The sequence below is a fragment of the Bison bison genome, unplaced genomic scaffold (assembly GCF_000754665.1).
Source record: "Bison bison bison isolate TAMUID 2011002044 unplaced genomic scaffold, Bison_UMD1.0 scf7180017864035, whole genome shotgun sequence".
Lineage (NCBI taxonomy): Eukaryota > Metazoa > Chordata > Mammalia > Artiodactyla > Bovidae > Bison > Bison bison.
Window position 1 is genome coordinate 1,443,040 of NW_011494607.1, and position 25,916 is coordinate 1,468,955.

Below are 25,916 nucleotides of genomic sequence, written 5' to 3' on the forward strand. Positions count from 1 at the left end.
ACACAGTGAAATGGAAAGCCCACTTGCACATGTGGATTTGGTATCCATCTCAAAGATCATCTGATGCCACTTTGCAGTGAAGGGAAGAGTGTATTACAGAAGATGATATTTCGGTAGCTTTCATGGGCTACTGTGAAGGGCCTCTGCACTGGGAGAACAAAGATGTCTCTCCAGATCCATACTGGAGTCTAATTAAAGCAGGAGGATGACAATAGACAAATTGCCTCCACTTGAAAAGGAGAGTGCGGGTTCACACTGAGTTTTTGTTCCAGGAGCCAAGAAGCAGGCCCTTCATACTGGGCTGCACTGGCTACTGAAGGAGCATCCAGTCCTTACCTTCTGCACTTTCATCTTCTGCCATATTTGTATTCAGATGCACAGTCTCCCACATAAAAGCCCAGCTTGTATTCCCAGCTTTGCTTCTGTGACCTGCAGTAAAACCAAATTTAAAAAGTATATATGGTAAGGCTTTTACATGGAATGGTAATTATGCACACTGATTTTTAATGGCTTGGCATCTAGCAAGACGCCTTCAGAGGGCCTTCTGACTCAGGGAGCAGCAGTCTGCACGGGGCTCTCTCCTGGTTGCAGGCCTGGGTGTGCTGATCCTGTCTGTGGCAACAGCGGGCAGGGCAGTGACGTCAGCGTTGCCTGGGAAACAGAGTACACAGAAGATTCACTTGGTGGACTTGAAACCAGCTCTAAACAGCTGTTTGATTCCGAACGAAACTTCAGCAGAGTTGTTTGCTGCATGAGCTGATGGGATGAGGTGGCGGGGATGGGCCGAGAGCGGGCAACAGAACATTCTTCATACTGTTGTCAGGGAGTCTTTGGAGGCAACAAATGAACCTCACCTCCCCACATAGCCAGTCGCAGCTGGAAATCTTGGAAGAGAGTATCTTGTTCTCAAGCCCCCACATTACGTAGCCGCGTGGTGCATAGAGGGCAGATGCCAGCCTGAGGTGAAGCCAACCTAGCATCCAGGCCTTCTGATTCTGCCCCAGGCTCTCGGTCCTTCTCCAGCAAGCAATGGCCCCAAAGGTTCCAGTGAATTCTCCCTCCACTCACATCACATTTGTTTTTCAACCAATTTGTTGCTCAACAAACATCTCTGAATATTAAGGAACATTAATGTGTGTGTATCTTAATCATAAATAGAAGTTCTTTATAGCTTTAATGCAGGTTCACCTTTGTGGTTCTTTCACTGTTTTAAAGGTTTTGTTTCCTTTTTCTCTTCTTCCTCTTCTTCTTGTTCAGTTTTTATTTAATGTACTTAGCAAGAGAGAACCACTGTGTACCTACCTTCATGCTGATTCTTTAATTAGAAACATACAGTGCCCCCCTCACCACATGGGCTTGTCTATCCTGTTTAAAGTTCTTTGTTTTCAGGGAATAAGCTCTCTTGCACTCCTGTAGTTTAACTCTCATCTATATGCTGATGACTTCTAAAATTATCCTGCCTTCAGTCAGTGCCTCTTTTAGGAGCTCCTAATCTAGATTTTCAAATCCTTGCAGCAATTCTTCTCTAATTTGAATGTCTGTAAAAGTCACCTGGGAATCTTGGTAAAATGCACACTGGGGTTCACAGTGGGGTACGGTTTGAGATTGTGCTTTTCCGACAAACTTGATGCTAGTGCTGCTAGTCCTGGAAACACACTTCATACCCCAAGGGTCATTAATTTAAGGCACAGAGGTAAAGACAAATGGATCTTGGATAAGATGGGTATGAGCTGTAGGTATATGATGTCACCCAAGGGTCTCTAACTCAAATGTAGCAGGTCCAAAGTGAACCCATCACCTTCTCTGTCCAACCTGTTCCATGTTCTACATTCTCACTCCCAGTTAACGACGTTATCTGTTTGCCTGGCCAAGAACACACTGGAATCATTTTGCTTTCTTCTGTGTCCACCATCCTGTTCATCTAACTGGTCACCAAGGTCATCTGAGTCTACCTGAGAGAAGCTTCCTGAATTTGGCCTTTCACTTTTGTTTCTAGCAGTGCCCTCTGGGTTCAGATCCTTATCTCTCAGAAATCCCCTTATTCCAGAGCATCACAGCTCCAGGCTGTCTCAATATTTTTCTTAAAAGTATGTTTCTTAAGCATTAATTTGGACTGACATTTGCTTGTTTAAAGACACATCCTCTGTCACATTCCAGGTGTCTCAGTATGATAGTCAAGGTTCAGTACAGTTTGCCTGTGGCCCTTTCTCCCCGCCAATGCCTAACACCATCCCCTCGCCTCCCAACTGGTTTCACTTCCCTGGAAGCCAGTATAGTCTGTCTATATCAATCCAGTCACAGTTCCCCAAGCTCACAGTGTGTCTTTGCTTTTATGGTGGCCACTGCCTTGAATGCCTTTCTCATCACGCTCTACCTAGCAGAATATTGCTCAGGCTGCACACTCCAGCTCATATCGCTCTTCTCTGAACTCCTTGACCAAGTCTCTTCCTTAAAGCTTGTGACTTCTGATCTCTGCTCCCATGGCAGTCACCACTTGCACTATTGTTTTGGAGTTCATTGCATGGGTCTTTGTTGCCTACCAAATTCTAGGCTTGCCTTGTCTGAAATACACCTACTCCCATCAGTTAGCATAGTGTGGAATAAAGTAGGTTTTCCCTAAGTGTTTGCTGAGTCATTGAAAAAGCAAATATTCTGTAGTCAGACAGACATGAAATTTTGCATGTTAGGAACAAAAGAAAATTATTTCACTTGTATATATTCAGGTGTATGAGGAAAACCTGCCCACCGCCTCATCCTTTCTGCAGCTGCGCTGTCCATACAATAGCCACCAGCTATCTGTGGTGACTGAGCACATGAAATGTGGTTGGTCCAAACTGTGCTGGGATACAGGCATAAGTTACAGGATTTTGAAGATTCAAAATGAGAAAATAAAAGCAAAAGATTTCATTAACAATGTTTATGTTAATTACACATTGCAGTAATACTTTGGGTATATTGGGCTAAAGTACACCATCAAAATTAATTTTATCTATTTGTTTTTTGTTTTTTAATGTGACCACTAAAATTTTTTAAATTACTACTGTGGCTTGCCTTTTATTTCAATTAGACAGCACTACTATAAAATAACAACTTATTGTCACATTCAGAACAACTCAGGTTTCCTGCCACTCCCTCCCTCTAATTGTGCTTTTTAATATTCTGTCAGGTATTTAATGTTTAGGGTTAAGTTTTCAATTATGAGTTGTTGATTTAAAAAAATTAAATCATTTATATGAAAATACTACCACTGAATTCAGTTTTCCCATTTGTAGTGTCTTTTGAGATGTGTCTTTTCACATTTTTTTTGAATTGAATTGAAAAGTGTCTTTTCAATTCTTAATGAACTACCAAACTAAATCTCAGTAACTTTACTATACGTCAGCTATCAAGAAAAACTCAGAATGTTTATTTCTTTATTTACCATGATATATGGAGTAGTAAGAAATAGAAAATTAGAAAGTTTACTATAAAATTTGTGCTGTAAATTTTAAATTTTAAATTAAAATCCACATCTTTAACCTATTTTGCTGGTTTAAAATCACATACATTCCTTACCATCATAAAAATCTTCTGCTTCATTATTCAGTGTTTAAACCTTAAGGATTCTGTAAAAGATTTTTTTCTATTTACCTTGAGATGTCTAAAGCACTTGTTTTTCTAATTTTCTATAGCCATAGGATCCTTTTCCAGTACATTCTTAAATAGATTGCCAGGGAACTTATTTATCAAAGTTTCTGTAGTTGAGGGGGAGGAATAAGTGGGGAACACAGGTTCATTTCCATCACCTTATTTTCTCCTTCCTTAAAAATGCAACTCTGGGAGTTCCCTGGTGACCTAGTGGTTAGGATTTGGTGCTTTCACTTAGGTTCAATCCCTGGTCAGGGAATTGAGATCTCACAAATTGCTCAGTGTGGGTAGATGGGTTGTGGGGTGGGGGGAGCAACTGTAAGGCAAAGTGACTGGTTCAGACTTTATACATGAAAACATCAATGTGAACAGATTAGACTTATATAATTTTTAGATTTAGAAAAGACTTGAGGTATTCTTTATTTTTTTTTTTAATTTATTTCTTGTTAATTGAAGGATAGAATTGAGGTATTCTTGTTGTAGGGTGAATTTTATGTCATGCTTGCTTATACAGTGAACGGTAAGGGCTGGAGAAAGGCTGATTTCTTCTGACTTCCAGTAGAATCTTTTTTCCCCATACACTTTCCTGTACTAATAGCCTTAAAAGTATTCTTTCCTGGGACATTAGTATAGACGAACAATGATGACAGTACTTGAGATGGGAGGATGGGGTAGTAAGCTGTTGGAGATAAAGTGAGGACATTTATACCATGACTTATAGAGTACTAGCCCAAAGTGAGGATGGGGTGACTGCTTAGGAGGTAGTCAGTAAAATGTCAGTCTCTCTTCCCTCTGTACTCACTCCATAGCTTCTTGCAATTCACTGATTAGGGTTGAAAATGGCACAATGAATTATGCAAAAGCTATTTCTGCAGCAGGAGCTGTCTTGCAGCCTAATGCACAGATGGAAAGATCCTCTTTTAATCATTGTTCCCACAACACTTGGAAGCTTTTTGAGGAATAAGCACTCAGAAGTGGAAGTGAATGGCCTTCAACAGTAAATGAGTTCCTTCTGCAGAGAGGAACTGAAATGTATTTATATGCAGATGGTTGCCCTGTGTTTGAATGCTCATCCATGTCATCTAAGATTCAAGCCAAACATCTCTTGAAATGCTTGGATTTGAGATGGTTCTACTGGAGGAATTACTTCTGCCCGGCTGGCCCAACATTATTATTTTTCTTCAGAAATGGCGACAAGTATTTAAATGCCAATTCATGAAGATATGCAAATTACATCTTTTTCTGATCTTTAGTTACTACTGAAGAGACTGAATTAGTTAGCATCTCCTTACTTTTATTAGCATAATATTAATGCAAATCATTAGCAAGGGCTTTTTAAGAAGGAAAGCAGAACCATCCATGGAAAGCAATTCAAAGCAGTGTTTATGTCCTCAGTTAGGAAGGAGAAACATTTATGACTACATTTCTTACTTTGGTATCTGTGCCAAGGACCACCCAACTGGGCCTTTTTTGGTACTTGCTTCTAAAATCAGCAACACCTTGGAGGTTTCACTTGCAGATCAAGAATCAGTCGGGAAAAGGCCCAAAGGTTATATGCAGGTACAAAGGTTATATGCTGGTATCTGTATCATGATTCAGATACCACTAAGAATGTGATATCTAAGAGATTGCTTTTTAAAATATGGGAGGAAAAGGTAAATGAACGTTATGCATTGAACAATTCAAGGTATAGTAAAAGACGGTCTTAAAACTATTCCCAGCAAAGGAGTTAATATAAAGAGGACACTGATTAATTCTTTATTTGCTTGGAGGAAATGGGCTTAAATTGGAGGGAAGTAAAGTTGAATCAAATAACAGGAAGACACTGTTGGCTCTGGGGAGAGCTTTATAAAATTAGAATGAGGTAGAGCAAGAGCCTGGAATCTCCCTTCTTATTGCCTCTTGTTGGGATACAAGCATTTTGTATACTCCCCTGCATCTGTGTCTGCCTCTAACTGGACTGAGCTCTGCAGCACCTGCTGTCTGCACTGCTCATTTACATGGAGTCAGTGTTCCCTGGACTATTATTTTCCTATGTGTTTTATCTATTCTAATATCATGTAAACTCTTAGGGATCAGAGGTGAGGTCCTGTACTACTTTGGACTTCAACTTGTATATATGCATGCCAAATTGCTTCAGTCGTGTCCAACTCTTTGTGACCCTATGGACTATAGCCCCCCAGGCTCCTCTGTGGAGGAGGGGTTCTTGTGGGGTTCTCTGTGCAAGAATACTGGAATGGGTTGCCATATCCTTCTCCAGGGGATCTTCCTGACCCAGGGATTGAGCCCATGTCTCTTATGTCTCCTACATTGGTAGGTGGGTTCTTTACCACTAGCACCACCTGGGAAACCCTCAACTTGTATAGTACCTTGCAGCTAATGAGGAGCCAGTGTTTGTTGAATGAATGTGTGAATAATCACAAGTTGGTTATTTGTTGGTATCAAGTGAGAACTCAAGTGCTATAGCATCATTCCACCAAAACATTGAAGTGTTAACCTAATTCCAATTCCACTGTTCTTTCCAGTGTCCACTTCATTACTGAATGGAAAATATAGTTAATTATGTAGATTAAGTAGGCTTCTCTGGTGGCACAGTGTTAAAGAACCCGCCTACCAATATAGGAGACATTAGAGACTCGGGTTCGATCCCTGGGTGGGGAAGATTCCCTGAAGGAGGAAATGGCAACCCACTCTAGTATTCTTGCTTGGAAAATTCCATGGATAGAGGAGCATGGCAGGCTACAATTCACGAGGTTGCACGGAGTTGGACCCAGCTAAAGTAACTTAGCAGGCACGCAATAGCATAATGAAGACCAAAGATTGGATATAGGCATTCTTCAGTGAAATTTTCTATTCACAAATCTATTGGATTAAGAAATTTACACTCCTGTATTAGATTGGTTGGCATATGCTTAGAGTTTCACAAGTATTTCTAGTAAGAGCTGTGTATTTAGTTTATAGAAGCATCTTCAGCAAATAACTAAAGTCCTTTATGAGGTGAGGACACTTAATAGTTGGCCTTCAAACATCTAAGTTGAAAAAGAACTAGAAAAATTCTGAGTCTTGGATGTTTACTGTGCAGTGTCTGATGGCCTAGATCTTTCTAATTTACTCTGACAAGATAGTAAAGGAAGTTTATCTTTGATCCCTGGCTACCATGACCTTGGTGCCCTGCATAAATACCACCTTCTGCCTTAGGGGCACGACATCCTTTTATCTTTTCCTTGTAGAACTTATTCAGATTCTGTTCTGTCTCAAGAGGCTCATTCTCTAGTCAGTCACCCTCTTGCTAATCTCTTCAGCAGTGTTGGCTTCCTGAAATGACAGTTGTTTCTTCCACCTCTCTTTCCTGGCAAGAAAGGGCATGGGTGGCACATCTGGCTAGGACGTGAATTCCTGGGAGCCTTGGCCTGTGCAGAATGTGAGATTCATTCGAGAGGGCAACTCAGCAGATGACCTTTGGGAAAGAGATATCACACAGTCTGGATTATTTCTTTGTAGGGACTGGGCAGAAAGGAAAATCCATGTATGGAGTAGTGGGGTCAGCAGTAGAGAGCAAGAGGAATGGCAGTGGGAGACTGGAGTCCTTGAGCTGGCCCTTGATTTATCATCAGCTTTTTATAGAATAGGACTTCCCTGGTGGCTCAGATGGTAAAGCGTCTGTCTACAATGGGGGAGATCTGGGTTCAATCCCTGGGTTGGGAAGATCCCCTGGAGAAGGAAATGTCAATCCACTCCAGTACTATTGCCTGGAAAACCCCATGGATAGAGGAGCCTGGTAGGCTACAGTCCATGGGGTCACAAAGAGTCGGACATGACTGAGCGACTTCACTTTCACTTTTTATAGAATGCCAGCAGCCTTGGCCATAGCTAGGGAGGGAACTCTTGTGAATTTCTTAGCTTGTTTCAAAGTCCCACAAGAAATGGCATTTTGGAACCAGATGCCATATTACTTTTGATGAAGTGGGAATATTGCTGCCCCATGTAAGTAACAGGTTGATAGTAGGCTTGCATAAGCATGATGATGAGCTGGAGACTCTCAGACTTCCTAAGAGGACCAGGAAAGGAATTCAACCAGGACAGGTGCATAAACTTAAATCCAGCTTGGAGGATTTAATCCTCCCAGAATTTGATGTGGCAGAATTTGATTTGATTTAGTCTTCCCAGAATTTGATTTTACCAGAGCTCTGTGTGCCCATAACTGTGCTGGATGATATGGGAATTGCATTAGTTAGGTTTTCGTTTTCTTTTTTAAATTTATTCATTTATTTTTGGCTGTGCTGGGTCTTTGTTGCTGCGTGTGGGTTTTCCCTAGTTGCCGTGAGCAGGGGCTGCTCTCTGGTTGTGGTGCATGGGCCTCTCATGCTGTGGTTTCTCTTGTTGCAGACCCAGGCTCTAGGGCTTGGGCTCAGTGGTTGTGGTACACGGGCTTCATTACCCAGTGCCATGTGGAATCTCCCTGATCAGGGGTTGAATCCGTGTCCTCTGCATTGGTACGTGGATTCTTAACCAGTGGACCACCAGGGAAGTCCTAGTTATGCTTTCTTATTTGTAGTTTTTCTTTCCCTTCTTCAGTTCAGTTCAATTCAGTCACTCAGTCGTGTCCGACTCTTTGCGACCCCATGAATCGCAGCATGCCAGGCCTCCCTGTCCATCACCAACTCCCGGAGTTCACTCAGACTCACGTCCATCGAGTCAGTGATGCCATCCAGCCATCTCATCCTCTGTCGTCCCCTTCTCCTCCTGCCCCCAATCCTTCCCAGCATCAGAATCTTTTCCAATGAGTCAGCTCTTCACATGAGGTGGCCAAAGTACTGGAGTTTCAGCTTTAGCATCATTCCTTCCAAAGAAATCCCAGGGCTGATCTCCTTCAGAATGGACTGGTTCCCATAATTTTTCCCATAAATCCCTTGCCCATTCCTCAGGGTCAGCTTAGGTCTCTCTGTCTTTTGGACCTTGTTCCTGTCCTCTAAACAGAGCTCAGCGACGTTGACTAAAAACATTTGTTTTTGTGAGATTTTTGGTTTGTTCTGTTTTTTCCTTCAAAAATTAGGTTTAAAGCCCCCACCCCCAGGCAGCATTTTACTATTAGAAATTGCCTTTAGTTTCCATGTTTTATTTTATATTTCATGTCTTTTTGAGGCTACTTGCGTTCATATCTGTCTTATATTGACTCAGCTCAGATTCTGAAGCATACTAAGAAAAAAGTGGTCTCAGACAATCTCATTGAAAAAGGAAAAAAAAATCCTGTAATATTCAAATAGTCTACTTTGTAACTGACTTCTGAAAACATATAGTGGAAAATGTTACAGATGAATTATTTCTAAGCTTGGCTAAATTATTTTAAGAGCTGGAAATTATTTCTTCACCACCCCCTTCCATCTCCTCGGTACAGCTGACTTTTAGTACCTGGCTTATGAAAATACTTCCTGGCCTTCAGAACTTACCGGTGGAACATTATAGTCTTCGAACGTCATTTGGAGCTATCCATAAAATTACACTTTGCAGGCTAAGTGAAGCAGCTTTCTTTTTCCTACCCAGGTATTTGCCACACAGTTACTGCTGTTTTAAATTGTTCTGCTATTACTACTCACCAGCATTACTTTGAAATGATGTAGAAATATGTGTCTTCTCCCTTTTTATTGTGAAACATAAACACAGACATCCTTCCACTTTGAACATTTTTTTCAGTGTTTGTCTATAGCAGTCCTTATGCTGACTGATGGAAGCTTGGTTTTATGCCACTGTGGCCCCACTGAGATAAATGATTTCCCAACCTTATTGTAACAAACAATCCCAAAGGACTGAAAAGAGTTTAATAATAGTGCCCCCATCTTTTCCACAGTATATGCCTGTGCATTTTGCTTTGATAATTATCAAAAGGGTTTTTTTTTTTTTTTTAATCAAATCTTGCCTTATGTCCATTGGCATAGGAAAATTGATGTTAATACGTATATAAAGTCTTAAAGAAAGGCGAGAGAGTGGCCCATAGAAGTAAGTGAAACCATCGTCCAACAGTATTCTAAAGTATTAGTGTTCATAGTTTCGTGTTACATCAACAAATATTTTGTTAGCACCTATGTGATGGTGCGGGCTTCCCAGGTGGCTCATGGTAAAGAATCCACCTGCCAGTGAAGGAGATGCAGGTTTGATCCCAGGGTCAGGAAGACCCCCTGGAGAAGGAAATAGCAACCCACTCAGGTATTCTTGGAAAATACCATGGGCAGAAGAGCCTGGCGGGCTACAGTCGATGGGGTCACAAAAGAGTCAAACGTAACTAGGTGAGTAAAACGTCAACACTGTATGATGGTAGGCTTTATGAATCAATAGCAGCTTACTTTATGAATTGGAAAGAGAGATCAGAAAATTGTAATTTGTCAGTCTGTAGTCAGTCAATGCCCAGAATGAGTGTCCTGGCCAATAGTTAAACATCTATCCTGTATCCTAGATCTTGAAGTATATTAAGTTTTATATGTGAGAGAGTTGCACATTGGTGAAAATTTATCCATTTGCATTAATGTATTTTTAAGGCATGTGGTTAACTGTAATGTTGAGATCCTAAGGTAATGGAGGGCATGACAGGGGACTTTTGAATGAGGAGTTCAAGCATATTAGAGAAGATGGGGAGACTTTTGGCCTTTTACCTCTGAAAACATGTTGAGAACTTGATAGACTCCTCAGAAAGAAATAAGCACAGCTTTGAAACCCAAAAGGCAAAAATTTGATTTTTCAAGAGCAATAAAAAATAGGTATAAGCTTGATGACAGTTTTGGGTCCTGATAGCTACCTTTGAAGCCTCATAACTTTTGTGAGAAAAGAATCAGGCATTAGACAGTTGTGAGAAAACCAGACTCCGGCTCAGGAAAGAGTAGCCTATGGAGCCTAGGGTCCTGTGTGAGTGGGCTTCAGGCAAATCTAGGAGGACTGTGGCGAACGGTGCTGGGGAGAGGGAGGGGTCCCAGGATGGGCTGTGGAGGTACCCTAAATTATTGATCTGATTTGCAGAAATGGTTATTTGGGCAGAGGTTGAAGTGGAGGTGAGCGCATAGTGGCAGTTAGAGAGGAAGTGAAATTCTGAGGCAGGAAAGGGGAACCGCAGCAGGGCCTGGAGCGTGTAAGGGACGATGCTGAAGCAGAGGTCATGAACCAGAGGTCCTTTCTGAGAGCTGTCTGGGCTGCTGGTTTGGTGAGGAACTGGAAAACGCCACCTTTGCCTAGCATCAGTATCATTGCTAATCTCTCTGACAACGCAGACTTGAGCAGGCTGGTTGAACAGACATCTCTGATAAGGTGCCCAACACATTGCAGGCATTCAACAAATATTTTATTTGTTTTAGCAATTAAGTTGACAGGATGGAACCAGGGAATGTGTGCTTAAAAAACAGTATGCCAGTGCTTGTTTGTGACTTAATATTAGGTACAGTCTGATAGGAAAATAGCTGTTTTGTATGTTCCATATAAAGAAGCCTAATTTCAAATTAAGCACTCAAGAGTTATAGAGGCATAGAACAATCACCTATTAATTACCTTTTAGGGTTTCCTGATGACTAATTTTTTTATTGTCTACTTTTCATGTACCTGTTTTATTCCTTTGTAGTTTTGTGCAATTAAATAAGAAACACCTTAGAAATTAAAAGGAGGATGTTGTTTCATAGGCAACGATAATTCAGTAATTAATAATCAAACAATTCCCAAGCATCTGCTATGGTAAATGGATGGCTAAACCCAGGGACACCCAGATGAAAAAACAACAGCAGCAAAAAAAAAAACCAGAAAGAACTTTGTAGATACTTGCCCCAAGGAACACACAGTGTAGTGGTAGAAATACAAGTGTGGGTAACACAGTCTGAGTTGTGGTCAGGGCTGGGGGGAGACTGAAGGAGCAAGGAAATCTTTGCTCTTTCTTTATTCCAACCCCCATGGAGAAAGGTGCCAAGATATGACAGCTGGAAAACAGATCCAACTGGAGGGCCACCAAATGCTGAGTGGCTGCTGGTGTTGCACCTCCAGATGTTTCACAACTAACCAGAACAAGGAAAGGCCAGAGTTCTGGATTCAAGCTGTGTCAGGTGCGTCCCAGTGTCCAGTAGAGACACATCCTGGTGATGGAGAATTGAGATTGAGGGGAGTGCATATGCAAACTCAGTCCCGTGTGCTTTGAACCAGTCTTCTAAGATCTTGACATTTCACGTTAAAGTCCCACTTCAGATCTCTCTAACCTCGTCTTGGAAAATGACTTTGATTTTAAGATCCTTGGCTCCCATTTGGCTACTTTTTGAGTCGTGTCTCCAGTTGAGGAAGGAAAAACTGCCTCTTGAGAGAGATTGGGGGAGCTCAGAACAAAGAGGATCTCACATCTACTGAGAAGAAGCCCTCGAAAATAGGAAAGTCCTTTGCCTGGTGGTTGGTGTTATCCTGTGATTTCCCTTTTATATAACCTGTGCCTCTACTTAAAAGGGAAGGGAGTTTTTCCAGCTTACTCTGGTTGCCTCATGATGCTTCCACATGCCTTTCTGTGTTGTACCTTTCCTCCTTCCTTTCTACTAGACCTGGTGGTTGTGGCTGCCGCCTATAGCCTTTATTCTGTTAGTGATATTCACATATGGGTTGGTTCTACCACAGTGTTTTTGTAAAAGTGATAAAGCCAAGTTTTCAAAGCTTTCTCACAGCAACCTTACTAATGTGCTTCTCTTCCCAGCTTGACTTGGGCAGTGTTGGGTAAATGGTGCGTCATCAGTTCATTTGTGCATTGTTTTGCTGTGTGTCAAAGTTGGGTGGACGCTCTGTGATGACTATAGCAGTGTGCTATGCAGATGTTAAGTGATTTTTATTTTTAAAGAAAAAGCTGAAAGAAATAATGAGTAAATTTTATCTCCACCCCTCCACCCCATGGGCTTGCCTGATGGTTAAAAATCTGCCTGCAATGCAAAAGACCTGGATTCAATCCCTGGGTCAGGAAGATCCCCTGGAGAAGGGAATGGCAACCCACTCCAGTATTCTTGGAGAACCCCATGGACAGAGTGGGTCCTACAGTCCATGGTGTCACAAAGAGTTGGACTCAACTGAGTGATTAACACTAGGATTAACACAACTACTACTGCTTCCCTCCCCCCACTCCCCCAAATGAAAGGGTTAAAATGTGCAAAGGATAAAAGTAAGCTTACTTGGATTGTGAAAATTAGTGTGTTTCTAAAACTGTAGCAGTTGTGTTGGGAAGAAGATGTAAGCAACTTTTCTCCTGCGCTCTGAAGGCTGCCTGGGAGTGGGGAAAGAAAGGCCAGAGAGGGATTGCTTCCTAATCAACTTCTTCCTGCCTTAAGGCATTGTCAGTGTTCTTTCTTCCTGGTGTCAGAGCCACTAATAATAATTACTGCTTTCAACTAAACAATAGTAGGCATTCAGTTCACAGGGAAAAAGAAATGACATGGGTCATTCATAGGCTGCAGTTCTTCCTAGTCACTCAAATTCAATGTAGTCTGATGGACAAGGCCATTATGGAGTATTAATAGCTTTACTATCTCAGATGGCAGTGATTACTTTAAAATCACTGATAAAATGAAAGAGAAAAATCTACACATCAGAAGCACTTTCCCCGCCCCGCCCCCCACCCAGCCTAGAGGTAATGTAGATCCAGAGTGAATGTTTAAAACATTTTAAACATCTTTGAAACCAAGTTTAAAAATATATATATATATTTGAAGTGGTGTCCTAGCATGGCATAAATCACATTTTAGAAAATGCATTGGAAAAGGTTTCTCATGCATTTGATGTTATGATGGTATGATTTGATTGTTAAATGTATTTTTCTCTAGATAAGTATAGTGGTCATTCAAAAACATTAATTATAGGCTGTGTCAACAAGATCACTTTTGGTTTTGCTATGTGCAAAACTCACAAAGACTGGAACGTTGGATGTGAAAAAAAGTAAATTCTACCCTTTCTAGTCTATTTGGTATAATGACTGCAGAAGAAATGAGGACACCAGTTTTGGTTCCACCATCACTTTGCTGAGATTTTGAAGAAGATTTAGCCCTGGCAACTCATTACCTCATCTAGAAAATGATGGGATAGGTACACTTCAATAAATATGGCTTTATCTAAAATATACTTGGTCGTTATGGTTGATAAGTCGTGATCTCAATAAGAACTTTTTTTTTGGCACCTTAAAAACAGAACAAAAACAAAACAAAACAAAAATAGCCTTATCCTCATATCTCTCAACCCAGTCCCTTCTTTTCCTGTTGGAAGTGAAAGTAGAATAAGAAGCATACAAGAGAGTATACTTCTTTTAGAAAGGATCTTGTAAGAATATAAAACCAAATCATAGCATCAAAGGACTTCAAGAAAGCAGACTTTGAGCCATAAAAATACTTCTAGAAGGAGCAGGATTGAGAGACAGACTGGATGTGAAGTTTAGCAGTATGACTGTTGATGGGGTGGAGTGCACAAAGTAGAGATTGGATCATGTAGTTAAATATGAGTGCAAAGAAGTGTCCTAGTTCTAAATAAATGCCTTGAGATGATTATAGGAAGAGGTACAGATGGCTAAGGAGCATTAAAGAAAATACCCATATTTCAAATACACTGGCCAAAAGGGGAAGCTTAGAGTTTCTACCCATTGTGCATGATGGATAAAAGTGGATGATGGAAGACACTGGTGAGGCAGGGGTTTTTAAATATGCTTTAATTTTTTGTCATTGTAGTATGAATTAAATATGGATATATCATTGGAATAAGTCCCAGTTTTGATGAAAGGCCGTAAAACTAAACTAAAATAAACAAAGAAGTAGGTCAGGAGTCACTAGGAAAGCATGTCTATTTCTTTCAGTAAGGCTTTCTGGAACATTGCCCACAGAATTGAAAAGTGCTTTCTCAGATCCATTAGGTGTTTTTGAGAAATCCTGGAGCAGCGGTTTTCAAAGTGTGGCCATGGAACCCGAGGCTCTTGAGACCCTTCAAAGGGTCTAGGAGATCAGAACTGTTTTCATAATAACCTAAGCTGTTAACTGGCCTTGTTCATTCTGATGCTCTCCTGAGAATACAGTGGTGTTTCCCAGAAACTACATGACTTAGAGTATCGCAAAAGAGTAGATGCAAAGGGAGATGGGAGAATCCATATGTCTTCTATTAAACTAAACATTAAAACAGTTTCAAAAATGTAAAACAGTGCTACTTATCTATTTTTTTAGAAAAAATATAGGGCTTCTCCCCACCTCTCCCCCAATGTTATTTATGATGTTTTCTTAAATAACATCTTAAATGTTATTTCTTATTAAATGAATTAGTATTTAAAGTTTTTTTAAGTTTTGAGATCTAATAGTGTACATATCAATGAATATAATATATCTCAAAAACTCTTTGGAAGCCCTTGAAAATTAGGAAGTGTGTAAAAGAATCCTGAGACCAGAGGTTAAAGAATGACCGTCCTTAGAGGATAAGCAATTTCTCTGAACCTTAGAAGAGGGCAAAGGTGACTTTATTAAACTGTGGGAGAGGCAGTTATCTGTAGTTAGCAGTTACACAAATGTTAGCAATGATACTAACTTGAGTGCCTTCTCCTTGGTTACCTCTAAGGTCGTTCCTCAGTAGGAATTCTTATTTGATGTTGTTTTGTTTAGTTGCTAGGTCATATCCAACGCATTTGTGACCCCGTGGACTGTAGCCTGCCAGGCTCCTCTGTCCATGGGATTTTCCAGGCAAGAAGGCTGGAATGGATTGCCATTTCCTTCTCCAGGGGATCTTTCCCATCCAGGAAGCGAACCCACATTGCCTGCATTGGCAGGCGGATTCTTTACTGCTGAGCCACCAGGGAAGCTCTTATTGGATGACTTCCAACAAAGTCGTCAAGGCTATTGGCATTCTTTCCATTTTATAGATAGCAGCAAGTTAGAATCAGAGGAGTGATTTCCTCCAGGGATCATGAAAGAAAGTTAAGTAAAGCTGGAATCATTTGGTGCTTAGGACTCCCAGTCCTGTATGTTTCCCCGTCAGTTCACTGACTGCAGTGGTACCAGGATGAATCATGAGTGTTCTTCTAGCGGACCACATCGAAGTGCATGGTAAAGTCTGCCTCCTTCTGGAGGACAACTTCTGTCAAATCAGTTTAAGATTTCTACTACAAAATAAATAACAGGTATCGCTAATACCCTGAATGATGTCAGTACATTTGAAATTCACTCACCGAGTAGAAAAAAAAAAGAAATTACAGAAAAATGGGAGAAAATACACCTAGGGAAAATACAAGGAAACAGATCCCCTATTTTTATCAACACAGCATGAGGACATGCTGCAAGAAGATAACACACCATGAAGGCCCGGGGGACAGAGGGGGCCTGTAAAGTTGAGTATTTGCTGGTATGTTAGTGCCCAGGGAAAAAGAGCCCAAGTGATAATACTGTGATGTAATGCCTTGTCCAGCAGACTAAGAAGCAGCTTCTTTTAGAGGAGTGGCTAGTTCTGTAGTTCTAGTTGTAAAAAGGTGAGAAGTGGGGGAGTTGGGGAAGAGTGTTCATGGGCTATTTAGCACATGGGATTCTGGGTGGGAGTGAGGAAGAATGCAAAGAGAATTAGCATTGGCAGTGAGTCAGGTGGAGGTAATTGGTAGTTGCCTGTGGTGGGGCAAACTGTGTGTTTCTCTGATTTGAGCACCATGTGTTGGCTGGGATCTTTGGGAAATACAGAATATCTCTGCTCCATACTTCATTATGTCTAGCAGATGTTGCTTTTATGTGTTTGAGTTCAATTTGCAGAATGAACATGGTGTCATAAAAGCATACTCCTAAAAACAGAAGAGAGGAAACCAGTTAACTGGCCTGTTACCAGGACAGTTTTAAGAAGGGACAGGCTTTTAGCTGTGGCCTGTCTGAACTACAAAAGTGAGAATAATCTAAGAAGAAAACCAGTGACATGACATGTTTATTGATGTAAACTGTAAATAAAGAATGTTCGGTCACATTTTTAGAAAAAAATGTAAAATATTCAGCAGCTAATTAAGGAGGGGACTTACACTGGATGGTTGCCTCCTTCCTATACTCCATCCCCTAATATTTAAAAAAGAAATTGTTTTCTTGCAAAATTTGCCAGTGATCCAAAATAAAATAAAATAAAATAAAATCTTCCCTTTCCACGACTCAGTATCTTCAGGTTATTACAACAAACCTTTTCAGCTTTTGAATCTTAATAGAGTCAAAATATTCAGTCGGTTCATCAGCACTAAATGATTAGATTTTTGCTTTATGGATGTTTTAAAAGCAGGCCTTGATATAGAAGGTTTATTTACGTAACAGTGCTATTGCTCAATGCCCTTGCATTTTTCTGCACATGCTATCTTAATGGAAATTTACTGGAAAATTCTTGCCAGAATAAACACATTCTTTCAGGAGCAAAAGGCTTAATGTACTTTTCGTTCAACGGCACCTCTTTCCTGTGAGCAGATAAAACATATTATTTGGCATTAGTCATTATACTTCACACATTCCACAGTTCTCATCGTGGGGCTAAGGTTGTAGAAAATAGCAATACAGTAGACAACCTTAAAATGAGAGGTAAAACAAAAGCAAGGAAGGGTATCCATATATCTGACATGAAATCAAAAGTGAATTTGGCAGATACTCTATAAAATTAGTTTGAGCTAGTCCTGATAAAGCAGGATTAAGGATTATGAACCAAAGATCAGTTGAGCTGGTGATCACAGAAATAAAAAGTATAGTTTACTTTTCATTTCTAAGAGAAAGAGAGCGTTTTCATTTGCATTTTAATTTAAGAATCAGAAGTGTAAACCCTAAATGGAGGACACTGATGGTATCATGGCCACTGGGTTAGAGAAGGGACCAGAGTGGGATATAAGGATGTAAACAGGAGCTGGGGCGGGGAGGGAGAAACTGTCTCTGAATTAAGGGCTGGGGAGGCAAACAGTGCACAATGGAGACTAGAGGAAAGAGATTCGCACAAACACGTCTAGATGTCCTCCTGTTGGCCCTCATCTAACACTGACTCCCCATCACCACCCCAGGACTGCTACTGGAGCGAGATGATAGGAATTGTTGCATTAATAAAATGTGTAATCAAGACAGAGAGAACCATTTTTACAGGGATAAAACTGGCCAATTAGCATATTACAGTTATGTCAGTTATATTGCGTTTATTTGCAGCAATAGGTAATTAACTTCTTTGACTTTTTCTGAGAAGTCAGTTGGAATTAAACTACGGGGTAGATTCCACCAGAGTTTAGTGACCTTCTTCCTTATGCCATATTAAATCCTACTATTTTAAATAATTATAGGAGAGGCCAGTTTCAATGTGAAAATGTTCAAAGACAATTAAAGAATTTTGTTTTATTGCATTTCTTTTTATTTTCTCTATGTGCAGTAAGTAAACCAGTCTAGCAAGAGTGTATCACTTCCTAATGTCCTCTTGGGAGATTAAAAAAGCGATTTGAAATTAGAATAACAAAATACTCATTCACCAATTATTATCTCTACTCAAATTATAATTCTAAAAAATTATTGAATATAAAGGGGAAAAACATAGCTAAAAAATTTCCTCCTTGAAGTAATAAGGCTTTTCCTCTTCTATCTCAATATAAACAATCTTGAAACAATTCAGTATTTCTCTTCTATATGGGTTTTTGTTATTAGGCCTTTTAATTCAATTTTCGTAGTAGGTAGGATATGATTTATAAATAAAAAATATAGTTGAAGTTATTAAAAAAACCCACCCTATTCATGTATCCTTTTATCATAAATTATAAGCTAAATGGTTTAAGAGGTAATTCTCAACTTATTCAAAATTGCCAATAAATGCATTTTACCACGTTTTAAAATATATGTAAGTAATAGGTACATTTATAAATGTAAAGATTAAATGTTGCTTTCTAAAATAGGATGTAACAGTAAACTTAATATATGATCCTTCTATTTATGTTTTGGTTCCAAAAAATGAAAATTCAAGTGGTACCTCATTCATTGTTTGCAGATATTTGCTATGTAAAGGTTGACTGAGTTTAATTTATAATTATCAATGATAAATATGAAATACTGTGTAAAATTCAATCCCAATTTTATTAACCTTTAATCAGTTGCTTTCTAAGAACAAATTTTCAGGTTTAAAGGAGCTTTAACATAATTTAAGTGAAATGGAAATGTAAAAATATTTATCACATAGCTATTTGTTCATTGTCAAAGTTTTCTGTAGAGGATAAAACTTTTCATTCTACAAACATGTTATAATCAGTAGCCTCTCAAGGCAAACAGTTTCAAAGCAAACATCTCTTTGGTTTTGTTAAGGAGAACTTGAGTTTCCAAGTTCTCCAGCTTAGTATTATGATATTGTAGAAATAATACTACTTCCTCATGTACTAAAATGAACCATGTTTTCTTTTGACTTTACAGTAGAAGATATGGCCAGTATACTATGAACCAGGAAGTCACCAAAGTTACAGAAAGACCTCCATTTGATCGATCAGGTTCCCAGGATTCTTTGGATGAACTATCTCTGGAAGCTTATTGGACTGAACTAGAAAATATCAAGAAATCTCATGAAAACAGACAAGATGATCAAGAGGTGGTGGTTGTCAAAGAGCCTGATGGTAATGATGAAATTAATAAAACTTTTTCTTAGTTTATTTTGTATGTATTGATGGGAAATGAATACATAGGAAGAAAGAAATTAAAATGAGGAAAACCAGAAAAAAAAATGGTAGTTGCCTTTCAACTTAAAAATGACTTAATTGTGGCAGATTATAGATGCAGCCGCCAAATATAAATGATATAAGTAAATTCACTGAGTTTTGGATATGGCTAGACTCTTATTGGCTAAGCTGTATCATAGACTCTTAGGGCTGGATCTTTGAAATCATCTAACATCTCTTTAAATTCCATCTGTGGTATCCTAGCCCCGTGGTTGTTTGGCCTCAAGTGAGTAGAGATGCTAATGATGTTGGTGTTTTTCCATTGTTCAGCTTGAGCTGTTTTGATGTTCTTTATTTTATTGATTTACAATCTGTTCCACACTACCTTTGACTCACTATTGTCAGTCTACTTTCTGGAAGAGCAGAACAAATCTGCTCTGTTGTTTGCATGACAGCTTTTCAAATGATTGAGGATAGTTATCTTGTTACTAGACAAATAACTTTTTTCTAGAAGGAAAAAGATTCACATAAATCAGTCCTTGGTGGTGGATTGCAGACCTATCCTAGTCTTGGTTATCTTATCTTGCAAACTGTTGTCTTTTAGATTGGCAACAGTGCCAGCTAAGCTTAGGGTGGAGATTTTGACAGTGAAAGTGGAAGATGGTATTAGCATTTTTAGCCTCCCTATTTACTTCTCATATTTGGTTCATAATTGCTGTCATCTCTATCTGCATTTCCCACAGTCCCCATTATTGTACTTGATATTCTGGCCCGTTATTGTACTTGATATTCTGGAAGAAGCATGGAAAAATTTACTTTTTTCCCTCCTCTTAAATTTCATGCTTTTTAAAAAAAAATCAACATTAAGTTCAAGTAGACACTAGGTTTCTCGTGTCTAACTCTGGTATCTATTATATTAGCTTGCTTTCCATGCCTTGTGCTGACCATAAGTTTGTAAGTATATCTTTGGTGTACAGGCTGATACAGATTCCAAAAAAGAGCCACGGTCAGTACCTTGGGTACCACAGCTAGCAGTGACCTGTTTTTCAACAGAAGACTTCTTAATGATGCTAAATGACTTAGCATCAAGTTGTTTAGTACTAAAATCTGCATAGGTTTTTCTCCTTTGCTATAACATTGCTTGGAAAAAAAAAAAAAAGCAACCATTAATACTTCAGATATGCAGATGACACCACCCTTATGGCAGAAAGTGAAGAGGAACTAAAAGGCCTCTTGATGAAAGTGAAAGTGGAGAGTGAAGAAGTTGGCTTAAAACTCAATATTCAGAAAACGAAGATCATGGCATCTGGTCCCATCACTTCATGGGAAATAGATGGGAAAACAGTGGAAACAGTGTCAGACTTTATTTTTCTGGGCTCCAGAATCACTGCAGATGGTGATTGCAGACATGAAATTAAAAGACACTTACTCCTTGGAAGGAAAGTTATGACCAACCTAGATAGCATATTCAAAAGCAGAGACATTACTTTGCCAACAAAGGTCCGTCTAGTCAAGGCTATGGTTTTTCCAGTAGTCATGTATGGATGTGAGAGTTGGACTGTAAAGAAAGCTGAGCGCCAAAGAATTGATGCTTTTGAACTGTGGTATTGGAGAAGACTCTTGAGAGTCCCTTGGACTGCAAGGAGATCCAACCAGTCCATTCTAAAGGAGATCAGTCCTGGGTGTTCATTGGAAGGAATGATGCTAAAGCTGAAACTCCAGTACTTTGGCCACCTCATGCGAAGAGTTGACTCATTGGAAAAGACTCTGATTCTGGGAGGGATTGGGGGCAGGAGGAGAAGGGGGCAACAGAGGTTAAGATGGCTGGATGGTGTCACTGACTTGATGGATGTTAGTTTGAGTGAACTCGGGGAGTTGGTGATGGACAGGGAGGCCTGGCGTGCTGCTCTTCATGGGGTCACAAAGAGTCAGACACGACTGAGCGGCTGATCTGAACTGAACACTTGAAAGAGGAAAGTTGGAGATTTTCCTTAATTTAACATTGATTTGTAAAAGAAAATGATAGCCAGCTCATCCTTTTATTTGGGTTCTCTTTCATTTTACTCTCATACTTTCTCACTTTACCAATCCAGTTGAGCTTATTTGGAATAATAGTATCTTTCAACCTTTCTGATCAATGTTTCAAGATGGCAGCAGCATACTGGTGGCCTGCTGAGTAAGGAGAAAGCATTCTGTGGAAAGAAGCACTCAAGCCTGGTACATAGCCATGTGTCAGCTATGTCATAACTCTTCAAGGCTAAAGTGGATTCATGAAATGTTGCTCATGATGTGATTATCAAGAATTGGGAGTGTTTCAACACACCCATCCCTTTTCTTTGACTTTAAATAGTTTGAATTTTACCTCTACTTTTTACTGGAACAAGCTGCTCTGTATTGTAATCTTGTTTACTTCCCTTATGGCAGTATCAGCTTTTTCTGACCATTTATACTGAATTCTACTTTAATATCTTTAATAATCATGGTGAGTTTTTATTTCAGTGAACAGTTTTTGTTGCCTGGCAGGCAGAATGCCCTGCACTGCCTTATGTTTCTTGAAGTCAAGGTTATTGATACTTTATTTCTGCCCTCATGGAGTCTAGATAGTAGAGAAGCTATAGACAAGCACACTGGTCAGTGCTCCATCTTGTGCTGCGGGCTATAATGGAGCTCTGCAAAGTTCTTTGCATGTGACATGCTCACATTTGGTTATGAGGCAACCACGGCAGCTGTGCTTTAGTTTACAGATGAGAAAACAGAGTCAGCTTGAGGCTAAGTGACTTGACCAAAGTGACATGGCCATCAAGGTGCAGGAATGGAGTATGGACAGATCTTTTGTGTCCCAAGTCCTTGGTTTTCTGATGTCCACTATAAATGTGGAGCTTGGAGTAAATCTGTTCTAGTTGTCATTCAGTTTTTCTACAATCATCAATAAATTTTTTTTTGGCCATGCCTCACAGCAAGTGGGATCTTAGTTCCCTGACCAGGAACTGAACCCTCACCCTCTGCAGTAGGAGCCTAGACTATCGGGAAAGTCTTGAATTGTCAACAGATCTAACACAATATTTGCTTTACTATTTACTCCCTTACAGTGGTTTGAGTTGATTCAGTTGTGTAATTAGTTTCCTATAATCTACTTGGTTTTTTTCTGAAAACAGTTTGCTTTTTAAAAAAAAATTGTAAAGAAAGAAAAACAGGACTCTGGTATGCTGACTAGGGGGTTAAAAAATTAATTTGAAATTGATTAGTTCCTGATGTCCAGATGCTTTTTACTTCTTTGCCACACTGTCAGCTACAGAGAGCAGAGAAAATAAGCCTTTCCATCAATTAGGGTTGGACTCTGGGATAGTGCTGAATGTAAGCCAAGAAACAGGGCTTTAATGGCCATCCCCAGCATTGACTTCCTTCTGTAACTTGATGGAAGTAAGTTATCTTTTCATTGCTTGCTCATCTCTGGAAAGGGAACAGTATTATCTTCCCCTAGTTAATCTGCAGGGAAGTTATAGAGGTTAATCACATGTGAAGTAATTTAAAAATTTTAATTGAGTATATATGAAATGGATCTAAAATTTGATATCTTTATGGCTGGAGTTTATGGCAGTGCTCCAAGTTTCAGATAATGATTCTTAGCACTGTGGTTGGGTTATGGTACAAGAGTTTTAGTAAGAGTTTTTAAAACAGTTTTTAAAAATGTGGAAGTTCTCATATTTTGTGATTTAAATACCATTTTTTCTCTACTGTCTCAGAAGGAGAATTGGAAGAAGAGTGGCTTAAGGAGGCCGGTTTGTCTAATCTCTTTGGAGAGACTGCTGGAGATCCCCAAGAGAGCATGGTGTTTTTATCAACACTGACCCGGACGCAGGCAGCAGCTGTTCAGAAACGAGTAGAGACTGTCTCCCAGACCTTGAGGAAAAAAAACAAACAGTACCAGGTTCCTGACGTCAGAGACATATTTGCTCAACAGACAGGGTCAAAAGAAAAGGAGGTAGGTTTTCTTTTTCAGTAACGTAGAGGAATAATGGCTTAGACTCAGCTGAACTCGTCCAGTTAAATTCATATCATTAAAAACTTAATGGGCATGTATATGTAAGGCCACCATAGCTTACTTGGTAAAGAATCCTCCTTCAATGCAGGAGACCCTGGTTCAATTCCTGGGTCGAGAAGATCCTCTGGAGAAAGGATAGGATACCCACTCCAGTATTCTTGGGCTTCCCTGGTGACTCAGCTGGTAAAGAATCTGCCTTCAATGCTGGAGACCTGGGTTTGATCCCTGGGTTGGGAAGATCCCCTGGAGAAGGGAAAGACTACCCACTCCAGTATTCTGGCCCGGAGAATTCCATGGACTATATAGTTGGTGGAGGTCGCACAGAGTTGGACACGACTGAGTGGAGAAGGCAATGGCACCCCACTCCAGTACTCTTGCCAGGAAAATCCCATGGACGGAGGAGCCTGGTGGGCTGCAGTCCATGGGGTCGCGAAGAATGGGACTCGACTGAGCGACTTCCCTTTCACTTTTCACTTTCATGCATTGGAGAAGGAAATGGCAACCCACTCCAGTGTTCTTGCCTGGAGAATCCCAGGGACAGGGGAGCCTGGTGGGCTGCCGTCTATGGGGTCGCACAGAGTCGGACATGACTGAAGCGACTTAGCAGCAGCAGCAGAGCGACTTTCACTTTTCATATGTAAGGCACTGAAGCTCCATGCTGGCCATGATCAAGAGGGATTCAATCCCTGTCCTTCTAGAAGTTACCTGCTGATGGGGCAGAAAATGAAACAAGCTAAAATTCTCTGTGGCAGTCCCTGCACTCAGTGTCCTTGGAGCTTTGGGAGTGCCCCAACCCCCTGGACAATGTGACTGCTAGTTGTTACAGTCAGAGGCAGGAGGTTCTTTTTTCCACATTTACTCTTGTAGGAAAATTTGCTTTTTTTTAAGACTCACGTGGGGATGAATGGAGGTGGAATGCAAGGAACCTAATTGCAGCTGAATTATAAAACAGGAACCCTGAACATGAAATAACTTCCCCTTTGTGTCTGGTGCCTAGCATGTAGAGGATTGGAATAGGTATTTGCCACGATGATGAATTTATTAGTGGAAGCTATTAGAGTCTGGTGGAGACTCGGGCTGATGGCTATTTAAGATAGCATGGTACCAGTCAGAGACCTGAATGGCCTAGAACAGTGCTACTCAGGATAGCCATTTGGTAGGTTGTTTGTGGAGTGCCCATGAGGACCTAAAGAGCTTGCCCAAAATGAAAATTAATATCTGCTCCCAGCAAGAAACAGTCATGCTACCAAGAGAAAAAAAAGGTCAGCTGAACTTAATGGTGTTCTTAGGGTCAAAGTTGGTTGACACATTGAACTGTTCTCAGATGACAGCATAGCTCTGGTCTAGAAGATCCAGTTGAGTGGATGAAGTAAGAGCAAATAGAACAGATCTTAAATGAGGATTGTAATGATGATAATAGCAATTATTATAGCAGTAGCCACCACCACTGAACACTGTGCTGACTACTTTCCATGCCTTATTTCATTTCATCCTTAGAGCTTGTCCTATGAGTGAGGTTTCATCATTTCTGTTCTACCGCCGAGGCTCATAGACTTTAAGTAACTTGCTCAATGGTCCCATATATAGTAAACCCAAATTTGTCAGACTCTAAATATGTGCTTTTAACCACTGTACATCCTACTACATTTGGGTTTGCATCTACAATTCTGATATTAAGTAATCCCAGTAAATACATGAGATTGTATTTACACTATAATAAAGGGTAACAAAAATCTTTTTTAAAAATTTGGGAATAAGAAGACATATTTAAGGTATCTTTCTGTCATATAGAGGTTTTTTGGCTTTTTGTAAACATTTCATTCTTCTAAGAAATCCTGCATAGTTGCAGATTGCTACTCTGTTTGTATGGTCAATTGTAGATCAAATCCAGTCCATTTTATGGGAGTTTTGGGGTCACAGGATTGCTCCAGACAGATCTGTTGCTGCTGTGAGGCAGTTACACACTTGCGTGCCACCCATTCGTTATTTGGAAGGACTAGACTGCTTTTTTACAGCAGTAAAAAAATGAATAATAAGGAAATCCAGTATTATTGGCATTTCCTTCCCAATTAAAGAGCCCTCCCTAAGGGAGTTAAGAGGAAGCCAAAAGCGGGAGGGGACAGAGAACTGAGCCTCAGCAAACCATATTCTGTGGGATTCCTGCCAGTCTTGAAGAGGATGTTGCTTCTCAGTGCTAGAAGCAACATTTTTCAGCGAATCCTTGCTAGTGTCTGAATCACATGGTTTGAATTCAAGGTAATTGGTGGATTGTATCGGCTGATGGAGTCAATAAGCGAGAAACAGCACAAGTAAATTAAAATAGTGTTAACTTACACTTTCTGCCTGTAATTGAAATATGACCACCCGTTAGAAATATGTCTTCCAACCCTCAAGTAAACAGGGGCCAGCCATCTTTACATGCATTTCTTCTGTTCTCTAGTAAATGCAGTATGCCCTCCATATCCCTGGCTTCTGCACCTGTGGATAGGGAAGGCTGACTGTGCTCTGCCATTCTTTATAAGGGACCGGAGCATCTCCAGTGTTGGTATTCATGGGGTGGGGGTGTCTTTTAACCAATCTCCCACAGATACTGAGCGATGACTGTCCATATTCAGCTCT

The 25,916-nt window shown here is 40.1% G+C and overlaps 1 protein-coding gene across 2 annotated transcripts in view; it reads left to right on the plus strand.

The window, feature by feature from the left end:
- The window catches only part of ARHGAP18 (Rho GTPase activating protein 18), a 203,408-nt gene that overhangs the window by 119,400 nt on the left and 58,092 nt on the right, over positions 1-25,916 (plus strand). For both annotated transcript variants that reach the window (XM_010834643.1, XM_010834642.1), the window contains exons 2-3: positions 19,017-19,213; positions 22,999-23,237. In XM_010834643.1, the coding sequence (XP_010832945.1) occupies positions 19,017-19,213; positions 22,999-23,237 (436 nt within the window). The remainder of the gene's footprint in view (positions 1-19,016; positions 19,214-22,998; positions 23,238-25,916) is intronic.